Source organism: Poecile atricapillus, chromosome 14 (genome assembly GCF_030490865.1).
Source record: "Poecile atricapillus isolate bPoeAtr1 chromosome 14, bPoeAtr1.hap1, whole genome shotgun sequence".
NCBI lineage: Eukaryota > Metazoa > Chordata > Aves > Passeriformes > Paridae > Poecile > Poecile atricapillus.
Window position 1 is genome coordinate 9,993,383 of NC_081262.1, and position 13,339 is coordinate 10,006,721.

The following is a 13,339-nucleotide window of genomic DNA, read 5'->3' on the forward strand; positions in this document are numbered from 1 at the left end:
TCTAGTAGCTGATACAGATTTTCATACTGTTGGCCTACAAAACATAATGAAATATACATATAATATATCTTATATTCGCTATTCTATTTATACACAGACCAACTGCGCGACCGCTCCCCGCCGCTCGCCGGGGCCCGCGGCTGCCGGGGCGGCCCCGCCGTGAGGGCGGCGCGGGGCGGGGCGGGCGCTCCCCCCGCTTCCCGGCGTGCACCGGCGCGGGGCTGCCTGGCCACGTCCCCGGGCCACGTCGCTCGGTGCCCGCTGAGCTTGCGCCATCTTCGCTCCCCGGCTCCGGCTGCGCCGCCGCCTCTGCCGCCGCCATGAACATCTTCCGTCTTACCGGGGACCTGTCCCACCTGGCGGCCATCATCATCCTGCTGCTCAAGATCTGGAAGAGCCGCTCCTGCGCGGGTGCGTGCGGAGGCCGCGGGGCGGGACCGGCCGGGCGGCTCCGGGCCGCGGGGCCCCGCGGGAGCCTCGCCGGGGCCGGGCGGCATCGCCCCGAGCTCGCCGCGGCTGCGGGGTGTTGCGATCGCCCCCGAAGGACCGCGCCCCGGGGAGAGCCCGGCGAGCCGGGACGGGCGGGTGGAGGTCCCGCCTGTCTCAGTGGCCCGGGAGGCGGCCCTGGTGAAGCGGGGAAAGGCGGGGAGGGGATTGACCTCGCTGGGGCGCCCCTGAGGGCCCCCGGGGCGGGCGGGCAGAACTCGGCCCGGGCAGATGAAAAGGGACGGTCGCTCCCGTCCGCACAGGGGAGGGGGTTCTGCCCTCCTCCTGACCTCCCCGAGACTCGGCCCCCTCCAAATCCAGCGCTGGTGAAGCGGGTGAGCAGCCGGGAGAGGGGGAAGGAGGAGGCGCATCCCCGCTCCGGGGTGGGGGTGCGCCGGCGGGAGCTGCCATTCCCTGAAAGGTGTTGTGGTTGCCATTATTTGTACTTTAATCCCTGTGCACCGCCGCTCCGGCTGTGTCCGGGAGGGTCGCTTCTTCCTTACGTAACTGCCCGCCGGCAGGCGAATGAATGGGGAGGCCGGTTTGGAGGAGGGGGGGAGGAATTCGTCCCCCGCGGGGCGGGCAGCCGCCCTCCCTTCATCCCTCTGTCCCTCCATCCCTTCCCTCGCCTGCCCTGGCCGCGCCCGGCCCCTGGGCCGCCGGTGTACGCGGAAGCCCCGGGTTTGGTGCAGCGCCGGCCGCCGCTGACTCGCAGTTCGCAACCCCTGAAGTTTCCCCGCTTTCCCCTTCCCTCCGCGGCCGGCCTCACGCTCCCCCTCTCCTTCGTTTTTGTGCGGGAATGGAACTGTTTCGTGCCGCTGTTAGGGCTGGTGGAGGGGCTGCTGTCGGCCGGGCCAGCTTGCAGTAGGAAGCAGTAGGAGGGAGATTCCCGGCGGGAGCCGCGGGCCTGTGTGACGTGGCAGCGGGAGCGGCGCCGGGTCCCGGCCGGGCGAGCCCCGCTCCGCCGCCCCTCGCTGCCGCTTCCCCCCTTTCGGAACGGGCGTGCTCTAATTCCTTGTGCCGTGGTTCGCTTTCCCCCGTCCACTGTACGGTGTGGTGGTTGGAGGGAATTGCAGGCTGTTCCCATAACTGCAGCATAGCTGATTTCTTTCAGAAAACTGGGAGTTATTGTCATTCAAAATGGACATTTCCTTGCGGTGTGTGTGTTATGTGGGTCGGACCACCCGCCCTGGGAATACCGGTTTCGTTGTGCACGGGAGTTTGAATGTGAGCTTGACTTTGCCTTCTTTCCAGTGAGCTTCTCCTTCTTTAGTGAGGGCGATTGTTCTTGAAATCAGTTTGCCGTGTTTTGATGATACTGTTCAAATACCGGGTTAGTACTGTTGAACAGATGTATCTGTAAAGTTTTCAGTTAAAAACATGAAGAATTAGTTTAATTTGTAACCTGAAATAACTGAGAATGGGGAAATGAAAGAGATTTACACTACAGGTAGGAGGAAGTACGGGTTCTGTATGTTGTCACGTCTAATCACTTGGTAGCACAAAATAAAAGAGTAAATTAATAGTTTTGTTTTTAAAAAATTAATAGCTTTGGTTTTAAACAGACAAAGTAAAAGCTGTTCTTAGCTTCACAAAAGAGGTCAAGCAAGTGACTCTATGGCCCACATGCAGAACTATTGTTCCTGAGGTCATGGAACACAAGAGCACCTTCCTGATAAACTTACCTGGCTCAGGCTCTAGTGCATCACAGGAATCCAGCTAGGATCTGGCAGGAGAGGGCCTTGCCTTCTCCAGCTTTTGTGTAGAGTTTTGTCCTGTGATTGAGAAATGGAGTTGAGATTACAAACAGCAGGAGGGTTAATGATCTAAAAACGGAATATCATTTATTGTCTGAAGAAAGAAAATTGGAAATTCTACTGCAAGGCTGAAATTCAGATAGGGTTTGAGCCAAGAGATTCTTAAGTGACCTTTGGATATGAGGTTATTTACACAGTATAGTACAGTGTGACCTGGTCCCATCTTTCTGCTTAAAAAGTGATCTGATACTGCTTTCCTTAAGCTAATTGTGATTGAGGATCTGTACTGCTAGGGGTTTATTCATAAGAAAGCAGCCTCACACCAACCATTGGTACAGCTTTCTCCAAGAGAGAAAAGTAAACAGGCCTGTATCACATAGGTGATACAGCTCTCCCCTTTCCCAAATTAGCCACCATCCCTGGACACAAACACACATCCATGAACTCTTTCAGTAAAAAATACTTGATTAATTAATTTGCTTAAGAAAAAAAAAAAAAAAGGCAAAAAGCAGGGATGTGTTTGTCAGGGGTTGTTTGGCTGTTTCTTTGGTGTCTTCTAGTTCTGCCTGAGTCCTCAGGAGTAAATCGAGATTGGTGGTGCTGCTGTGAGATTGGTGTCTGAGGCCTAACAAGTTTGTCTAGAATGAGAAGAACGTGAATGCCTCAAAGGAACACGAGCAAAGAATTTTATTTTTGGGGCTCTATTCTGTTTCTCCTAGTGGTTCATTGTTGTTAATTGAGGTTTCTGTTAGCAAAACCTTTGTAAATATATATTTGCATATGTTTGTAAAGTCATACAAGACAATAACCTTTAAGTAGTTACCAGTTAATGTTGAGCACCTACGAAGAGCCTCTTATTACAGGGCTTTCTGCCATTCCTTTACATTGTATGGTTATTAGAACCATTTATAAATTAAATAAACTTATACCTCGTGGTTATTGCTGACTAAAGAAACATGGGCAAACCAGCTGCTACTTTACTGTGCACTTTTGAAGCAGTAGAGGCTTTGAAAATAAATAAGGGCTTCTGACTGCTGGCTGAATCGCAGGCTGTGATCCATGAAGAGCTGCTGGCAAACCACATGGTGCCGACTCCTCTCTTCTGGTTGCATCTGTGTGTGTCTGAGGCCTTTGTTCAGGGAGAACTCAGAGGCCTGTAAAAGCAGCTGGAAATGAGGGAGACAGCCTGTGCACCTCTGTTGCAACCTGCTGTTTTTTGAAGACTCATAGTCCCCATTTTCTTTCTTAAGAAGTGACTCCTCTAATTGAAGAAGATAGGTAAGGCTAGGCTCATCTGCACTTTGAAGCAGTCTGTATTTTCTGTGTTCTAGAAACTTAATTTATTTTTTTTTCTTATTTAGTCAATAGGTTGAGAACAAGGGGAAAGCAAATCAAATCATGACTTCAGAATTTTAGAGTTGGCAGGGAAACAATTTTTTGCACGTCTGGTTATTTGAGTTTCCAAATTTAGAATTTGGAAAGATGTTTGCCACTCAAAATAACAGCTCAAAAATCATCAGGAAGAGCCATGGACAATGTAGGAGGTAACTCCGTTATTGACATCATGTCATAATTATGAAATTCATGAGACTTGAGGAATCCTGTGCTTCCAAACATTCTTCTGCTCAGACTGTATTTTCTTACCCATTTCAAGTCAAATTACATTGTTTGCAGTGCAAATTACTGCCTGAAAATTGATTCGCATTTCTCTGTGCCGTTTATCAAGTGTTAAAGGTGACCTGCAGTTGCAGTGCTGTCAAATTATATGCTGTATACTCTAAAAAAGTAGTGTAGATTGTAAATGTGTAGTACTTTTGGTAGGTAATGTAGCTGTATCTCAATTTTATGTGTCTACTGTGGACGAGGTAATATGCTAAGCTGAGGACTTCTGACAGCACTTTGCCATAGGCTGCTGCTAATTTGTCTGTATTTTCTCAAAAACTGCTGCTTTTGGTAGCTTTGGAATTTCTTCTCTCTCTTTAAAGGAAAGTGTTCTCTTTCTCAGGTGGAAAATTTGTCTTTAAAATTAGGTTGGGTTTTTAAATTGGAAGAACAGGGATCTTAACGCTAGTATGTTACTAGCAGAACCAAAGAAGTTGTGGTTCTGTGGCTGATGTGGACTTGGGATAGAACTAAACTACTTTATTTTAAAAAGTCTGTGAAATTTCCATGGCAAAGTATGGACTGACATTTCTTAGAAGAACTTTTGTTTGTATGTTTTATGGCTGTGATGTGCAGTTCATAGTTGGTAGGTGCTGTATACTCACCACATCTCAGAGCCTCTGCTTCTGCCCGTTATTCCTTATCTGACTCACTACAGCAGAATGAAATTGATAAGAAAGTACTACAATTTCAGCTCTGCCCTCCTGCCTGGCTGTGAAAATCACCTGAATTAAAGTTTCATGCTATGGCTTTCAGCCAAGCTGGAGCACAGAAGTTGAAGGAGTTTTTCCACATGTGAGGATGAAACAAAAACAGAGAGATTCGGCTCTTCCAAATTTGAGCCCAGAGCTTTGGAAAAAGAAATAAAAACATTTTTATTTAGTTCAAGAACTAACTAATGTTTGTGGGGGCAAAAGGAAAGGGAGAAGGATGAGAATAACATCATTGTAGCCTCAGTGTATTGCAGTGTCCAGCAGTGAGCCAGGGTCAGTGCTGTGACATATTGATACATTTCCTAAAGTTTTGAAATGCGTGGAAGTTGTAAAACTGTGTGTTTACCTGTTCCCTTGCCCTGTTCTTGCTCGCGGTTTAGCTGTTTCTCACAGCTTGCCTGTCCCTTCATAGGCCTTTGGTACATTCTATACCTTGCCTAGTCTAGTCTAGCCTACTTAACCTGAAAATTAGTTTAATCTTGTGTCTAGGGTGGGTTTCAGGATTTCACAACTATTCTAAAGATTCAAAAATCAGTACTGATTGTGAGTATTGAAAGGCTTAATAAAAATTGCAACTTTGGGGTTAAGGAGGTAAGACTGGCAATGGCTTAGAAGAATTTTTCAAGTATATTATATGTATTTATGACTGCATATCCAGATCCAAATCTATAGCTGTTATCAGTATTTAATGTCTTTTATATGCTTTTTTCTTTTTTTTTTTTTTTTTTTTTTTTTGCTGTTCCCAGTTATTTGCTAAAAGAAAATAGCATGCTAAATAATTTAGTCTAATTATATTCTGTAGTATGATGCTGTTTTGTAATCTGTTCAGGTGGATTTCTGTCCTGTGGATTCTGACCTTAGGACCGCTTTGCTTGCTGTGAGGTTTTATTGGCAAGTTGTGATGCCAACAAGCACACCTGGGATGAACCCAGAGTGCTGCTTCAGCTGTCAATGCAATGCAGTTGTAGTTCAAGAAATGTCAGATGTATTTTTTTTCTAAACTTTGGGAGGTGTTTTGTTTGTGGGTTTTTCGTTTTGTTGTTGGGTTTTTTTGGGGGGGAGGGGTAGGGGGGACAGCAGTGTTTTATTTGTAATACTTGCAGCTTGTGTTTCATGACTTAACAGCCTGAAGGTTTTGAGATGCTCTGTGTTCCCTGTACTGTACTTGGGCTGTTCTGTAGGAGGAACATCAGGCTCGCCTTGCAGACATTTCACATATGCAAGTTGCAAACACACCCCTTTCTAATTGTTACTGTTTCATTCTTGTGCTCTATAGGTTAAATTCCTTCGTCTGGAGCAGTTTATTCCATGTTCCTTAAGCTGGAGTGAAAAAGGACTTCAATAGCCATAGCAGATTGCCTTCTTCTAATTGCTTTATGGCACTGTTTATAAAAGCCTTTCTAGAAGTATCTCTGTATAAAGGGACAAGGATTTTCAGCCTTGCATCATAACCCTCTCCTACAGAGTATTTTTCCCTCTTGTTTTTTGAACAAGACTTGCATGCTTAGCTGAACAGATTCAATTATTTTCGCCCTGGATGACTGAAAACAAGAATAATTGGAATAACGAGATAGAGGCACAGAGTAGGTTGTTTTGTCCCCCTGCTGTGACACACCACCACATCAGTATTATGGAGCGATGCTTCACCTCAGTTTTCGGAAGCTTTTAGTGACTGATTGTGCAAAGCTTTTATGCTTCTAGCTGTGCTCTAGTGCCTGAAGTGCAAACAAACATTTTGACATTGGGGCTTTGACCTAGAATCAAAAGTTGCTTTGAAGATGCAGTGTAGATGTCTGACATTTTATCTCACTTCTCTCTCTTTTTAATATTTTGTTTTAGTACATAATAACATGTGGGTTTGATTGTGTGATGTTTTTCTCACCATGTGGTCAATTGAGTCTGTGAATTGAATTGCCTTATGTTTAAAATCTATGTATTCTTCTAAAATCCTATTATTTGAGCTACCATACCTTCTCCTTGTCACTGCGTCTGTTCTGTCTATTGTCCTTGTACCGTTCCAGCTATTCAGTATATAAAGGTTATATTGAGGCATGTGACAGCACTGAGAACTGAAAGCCAATGCAGCCTTGCCCAGTAATAATACAGAACTGATAGCTTGCAGGTGATATTTTTGGAGATGACACTACCTGCTGTGAGTAACTTCTAAACCTTGTGTAGTGCCAGCACCTCTTCCAGTACAGGGTAACTTATGGTCACACTACTGAGCTATATGGGCTTAGAATTCTGTTTGTACAGCTTGGGAACTTGGATTTTGTCCTAATTTTATGATCAACTTGCTTAAAAAGAAAGGATATACCCTTTCTCATCCTGGTCATCAAATGTTTCAAAGCACCTCATCACTTTCTGAATGATTAATTATTTCCTTTATCACTTTAGGTATTTCTGGGAAAAGCCAGCTTCTGTTTGCACTGGTCTTCACTACCCGTTACCTGGACCTCTTCACTTCATTCATTTCATTGTATAACACATCTATGAAGGTAGAGTATACTGAAGAGTTAGAAAAGCTAGTGAGGCTGCATGCAGAGTGCCTAATTTCATTAATAAAAGCCATTTTTAATGGCCCACTGCACCAAAGTTCTAGATGAGCTTTGGATAAAGACTATGGAAGATGGAGTCAAAACCCTACTTTTTTTCCTGCACTCTACATGCAATTAAAAAAAAAAAAATTATATTAGAATAAATGGCATTTTGGTTATTGAAAATAGAAGCTTTTGGAAAATGGTTTAAATAAACTGTATTTCTAAATTGAGACATTAAAGCTCAAGTAAATCTCCTTTTATTCACTACAAGGTAAATTAGTATTCAGGATGCACTGCCTGGATTGCAGCTACTGTCTGGTCAGAGGCTGATCAAAAGTTGACAAGAATAAGCTCTAAGGAATGTAGCTTCTGTGAGTTATACCCCTGTCACTTGCCCACTGAATGTCAGTGAGCCTGAATTAGAGTTTGTTATTTACTCACTCCTGCAATTTCTGGTGCTGAGTACAAGAAAATAAAGCAGTAGTCTGGGAGAGGGCAGTATGTTTGTGGTTTTTTAATCCAAATCCTTTACTCTTGGATTTTCTTGATGCTTTTCAGCTTTAATTTAGAGGCTAGTATAACTTTGCCAAGAGGAAAGACCAAAATATTCAATAATGCAAAATATACGGATGAATGAGGGAAATAATACTGTAAAATAAAATACTGTGTCTTAAACTCACACTTTCTTTCCAACAAGTGAAATGTGTATGCTTAAGTTTTAATATTAACAATATAGACGAGGAGCTGTGGATTAAATAAAATATTCTTGAAACAGAAGCTTTTTCCATATGTAATTTCTGACTGGAAGGTATCATTAGGTGCACTAAAAGAGCAGGTAGGGGAGTTTTGCCATTTATTTATTTATTGGTTGTGATTCAGGACCATGACTACATCTTTGTTCTGCAGCCCTCCTAATCAGAAAAATGAATGTGGAAATACTAACTTTGAAAATGGTAGCCTCTATTTCACTTTCAAAGGTTCCTGCTTAGAAAGACTGTTGGATATAATTGTCTTTTCAGCCCATTACTGAAGCCGCTTGAGTGTCCCAATGCAATTTTGTGTTATATTTTTATATATATATATGTGTAGGAGTACATAATGTTACACAGTTGTTGAGACTAATTGAGAACTTGAGAGAACTTTAGTTGAGAATTTGAGAGTTGGGATTCTTGAGATGAAGAAATCTGTAATATAAGAAATAGGGATTAATTCACACTTAGTGTCTTCTATGACAATACCTGCTATGATTAGTTTACACCCATAGTAAAGCTTCTCTGTATCCTGTTTTGTGATTCTTTAGCTCCATTTAGCTGGGGTGCTCATGCAGCAGAGCCTTTGGATTCTGAGCTCCTTAATACATTATTTTTAGGATTTTGTATTGAGCAGAGCATTAGTGATTAATAGCATCTGCAGACAGTGGGATTTTTAATCTGTTACTTCTCCATTGCAAATAACCCTTTTCTAATGTGATAAATGGTTTGGAACATTTAATCTTTGTGCTGAAACTGGCAGAAGCTAAAATATTTGTCTAGTCTGCTGTACTGTGTTGACTGCAGGACAATGAGCTCTGTCCTGATGATGGCAGATTGACCTTTAGAAAGTCTTAGATTCTCTCTAGTTCTGTTTTCTCACCTGTAAAATGAAGCTTTTTGCTTATTCCACAGGGAATACCTATAATGCCTACTGTGCCATAACCGTTCAAAATGGTTAGACATCAGCTCGAATTGAATTCTGGTTCATTGCTTCTCCCAGTTTCTTGGTCTTGCAGGTTTTGTGGCCTGTTGGTTGGTGAAGAACAGTGTCCAGTTGCCACTTTTCAGATTTTAGAGGTGTTTAAAGGTCCAAAGCAAATCAGCTAACTTGTGATATGTTAAATGGTTGTCTGAACGGGGCTTATTGAATATTTTTAAATTGCCACACGAGCCACACCACACTGGGCTTTTTGAATGTAGAAAGGCCCCTTCCGTTATTATTGTGTGTATGCACCTGCACATTTTTAACCTAAATGTTCAGGGCCAGTGCTTCCCCTGCAGCTGCAGAACATTTCTTCTCTAATCACTTCCTTAGTTCTGGAAAGGATCTTCACCTTTGGGCAGTCACTTCAACCATGGACATGTAATGCCTTTAAAGCAACAAAACCAGTAGAGCCCAGAGTCATTCAGTTTTGAATTATTACTCCACTGACAAAAGTTAAGCACCATCAACAGCCTGCAAAACCTCATAAGCAATGCAAAGAATCAAAAAAGACCACACTTAACTCCTCTTAGTGGTTATTCAGGGAGTGTGATTTAATCCTGGAATATCTATGGATTGTTTTGGGGTTGTTTCTTTCCTTGCCCTCAGCTTATCTACATCGCTTGCTCGTATGCCACCGTGTACCTGATCTACATGAAGTTCAAGGCCACCTATGATGGAAACCATGACACCTTCCGAGTGGAGTTTCTGATAGTTCCTGTTGGTGGGCTCTCTTTTCTTGTCAATCATGACTTCTCTCCACTGGAGGTGAGTTGAAGTGGACAGGAGATGTTTTTTTGTTTTTTTTTTGGCTAAAATATTTAGAACATGAGCATTTTTAGCCTGACTAGTGAATGGTTGAAGGGTGTCTATGTTTAGTAGGTTCAGGCTAATTCTTTCATCAAGGAATCTGTGTGGTGCAGATGTCTGTGCAAATTTAAGGCACCTCAGGAGACCAGTATTGTTATCAGCATTGATTACTTTATTAAGCAGAAGACTGTGTTTTTTCCCACTTTTGCACTTTGATGGCTGTATTCATTCAGAATTCCTTTTGTTCCGTTTGTTAAAGAAATCCCCAGCAATGCAGTTTGTGAATAGTTGGTGCCACCTGGTGAAAACAAAAGGAATTATACTACTACTTAAATATTTGCATAGAATTGCAAATGGTCTAGACCGTTAAAAAGAATTGCATTATATTTAAAATGCAGCTATGTGTTTAATTACAGAAAAATTACATTAAAAATGTAATTATAGAGGGTTCAAAGAGGTATTTTTTTTTCTACAAAATAGAGAGCAACTTTAGATGATTGTTTTACATGGACTGAGCTGCATTTTTATATTGGGGTTAAATAAATTTATTTCAGAGCATGGGAATTTGAATTGCAACACTTTGAGACATACTTTAGATTTTTGTTCTGTGTTTTTTACACAGAACTCTTTAAACACATGGATAAAAAATGGAAGAACATTAAGGGGGGAAAGAGCTTCATCTTCCCTGCAGCTTTCTCAGCATGGACTTTAAGTTGCATCTCATGGTAATGTGAACTGGAACTCACAAGTAAACCTGTGTGTGCCAGCTCAACAGAGAGCTGTTTTGGGGAGTCTGCTGTCTGCCAGGAGAGTTCCTTCCTCCCATCTTCTGGTTGATTATTAAGATTTCACTTAGTTTTTCCTGTACCAAGGAATGTTTGCCAAAATACTGTACCTGTATGAATAGGTATTCATCCATAACATTGTTAGAGAGTAAAAAGTCAAGCCAAGTCAAATGTTTTCTTTCCTGCTGTTATCAGTAAGACAGTTGAATATACGTGTGTTTTTTTTCCTTTCAGATACTGTGGACCTTTTCCATCTATCTTGAATCGGTTGCTATTCTCCCTCAACTTTTTATGATCAGCAAGACTGGGGAAGCAGAGACCATCACTACTCACTATCTTTTCTTCTTGGGTCTGTACCGTGCCTTGTACTTAGTCAACTGGATTTGGCGCTACTACTTTGAGGGATTTTTTGACCTCATAGCTGTTGTTGCTGGTGTGGTCCAGACCGTTCTGTACTGTGACTTCTTCTATTTGTATGTTACAAAAGGTAAGTAATGCAGTAATGCCCAGCTTCAGGTTGTGGAATGTAGCAGTTACCAGGTTCTTAGGGATCTGCAACATCAGCATTATGAGTTGTTAATTCTTTGTGAAAATCAGTTCTGAAGTATCTGTAATTTATTGAGTACAGTTTCTGCTAGTGGGGGGCATTTCTGAGGATTTTTTTGGGGTATGAGTAGAACATAAATGTATAAATGGTCTGAGGAACTTCTGGAAAAACTCAAATGTGGCTCAACAACAACAACTCATAATGCTGTTGCCTCCCAAGGATAAAGCATGATCCTCCTGCTTCCCCTGATCATGAACCTTGTTACATGCAGATCCCTGCTTACAGACACCTTTCTCAGTGCTTTAAATACCGTGTTTTGGATGTTTCTGTTTATGATGAGTGTAAAAGCAGACACTTCTGCTGAGTGCATTAATAATTCTGCTCTTACTCATATTTCAGCTTCCATCATGTAACCACAAAGCTGCATGGGGCTGTGTTGTTTTAGTCATAATTCTTAAGAGGCTGTGGTGAGGGGGCTAGTATGTCCTATGAGGATGAAAAGTGGGAACTCCAGGGTGCCACAAGAGGGCAAGGTTAGAATTGTTAATTCTAATTTTACCAGTATATATTGAAGAGAGACAGACAGCCTGGGAGGACTGTCTGCAGTAGATCCATTTGGTGTGAAAGGTCCCTTTGACATTTTAACAGTGTCTGCTTCTCCTGCATTATAACTTTATTTTGCTGACTGTTTTCTCTCCCACTTTTCCTTGCAGTTCTCAAGGGAAAGAAGCTCAGTTTGCCAGCATAAGTGCCAAAACATCACTAGCATCTGTCCTTTTGGATGCTTGGACAGAACAATCCTTATCACAAGCAAAGGTGAAGATGCTTGAGACAGAAAGTCAGAAACACAGCTCTTTATAGTGCAGATAGTCATCAGCGGCTCTGTAAGAACGGAGGAAAAACAACCAGCAGATTTCTGTTTGATGCATCTTGCCTTTATCTTTTTTATTACTATGTATAAAGATTTTTTACATAAAGAAACTTATACTGTATTAATAAATTCAGTGTATGGTTTCAATTGGAATAGTTCCAAAAGTGAGATTTTTGTGAGATTGTTTATGACCAGGAACAAGTGCAAACGTTTTTTTAATTTTCAAGATTTTCTTTGAAATGACTGATTTTTTTCTTTTTTTTTTTTTTTTTTCCAGTGCACAAATATGTGCATCCTTGATGGATGGTAGTCATCTGTTCTTTCCCTTTGATTCAGTTTTCATTCCACTATATTTATTTTTTTTTCCAAAAGGCGAATATATGTCAACTCTAAATCTGAAACCACCGATGTTTGATGTGATGTGCTGGTGCCCAGTCTCTGTGCCATCTGCTGACGTGGAGTTCCTTATTCAAAATGTATGTTGGTGCTAGAAGGGGAACAGTCACATTTTGTAGTTGTTCCCCTTCTAAAACAGCTGATGGCAGGAGGGCAGTGAGGAAATCACTTGAGGCTACAAGGACGGGCTGTTTCCTGTTCTGCCATGATGTCTGGGAGGGTGATCCCAATAATGAAAGCACTTGGCAGCCCAGGTTGTGAGGGGGAAGAGATGTGATTGTGTTAATTAGTGGCAAATGTTTGTGACTGTGTTGTTTGTTCAGGAAGAGAAGGTTAAATATCTTGGATGTCCAGCCCTGCTCCACCATTACAGCTGCAGGAATGGGAGACTTGTAAGTTGTTGATTACAGAAATCTGTGGGTGATCATTTAAAACAATATCTACATTTTCTTATTAATGAATGCTTTATAAGCAACTTCCATGTTCAGCTTCAAGTGGTTTTCGATGTCACTTTTGGACAATTAATATTTTTTTTATAAACTTTTCAGAATCAGCAGCACCAGTTACCATTCTTCATCCTTTAAATGATTCCCTTTTTTTACTGAGCTGTTGCATGATTTATCCTGTGTTACCATCCTCAATAAACACTTTATGAAATGGTGAAAACATTTCAGAGTTTTTTTCTTTTTTTTGTTCTAGAATGTGAACGTTTTCAGTTTACCTGGGACTGGATGAAAGTTGCAGTGAGGATGAGTTTCTTAATGTCATTGCTGTGTTGAAATAAAGAGGTTTTAAGTCTCGGAGGGGCATTATCACTGATGGAAGCAATAATGGCTGAGTTCGACTTGTTTAGTGAGAGCTGAAGTCTTCAGCCTGGTGCAGAGGAGGGTTCGGTGTTTGGATGTGTTTTATCTCCAGTTTGATTTGCCATCATTATACCCGTAGTGAGTGGTGGTTCTGTTTCCTGAGCCCAGCTGAGCAGTGTTCATGTGCAGCTGCGGTGCTGCCGTCTCCTGGCCCAGCTGCTCCGGGCCCAGT

At 42.3% G+C, this 13,339-nt stretch overlaps 1 protein-coding gene across 1 annotated transcript; it reads left to right on the top strand.

Annotated features, from left to right (window-relative positions):
* Nucleotides 1–202: 202 nt before the first annotated feature.
* Nucleotides 203–12,969, top strand: KDELR2 (KDEL endoplasmic reticulum protein retention receptor 2). The gene is made up of 5 exons (XM_058849952.1): nucleotides 203–411; nucleotides 7,016–7,116; nucleotides 9,502–9,660; nucleotides 10,722–10,974; nucleotides 11,748–12,969. Exons 1-5 carry the CDS (start codon nucleotides 321–323, stop codon nucleotides 11,780–11,782), a joined length of 639 nt encoding a protein of 212 aa, XP_058705935.1. The 5' UTR covers nucleotides 203–320; the 3' UTR covers nucleotides 11,783–12,969.
* Nucleotides 12,970–13,339: the final 370 nt, after the last annotated feature.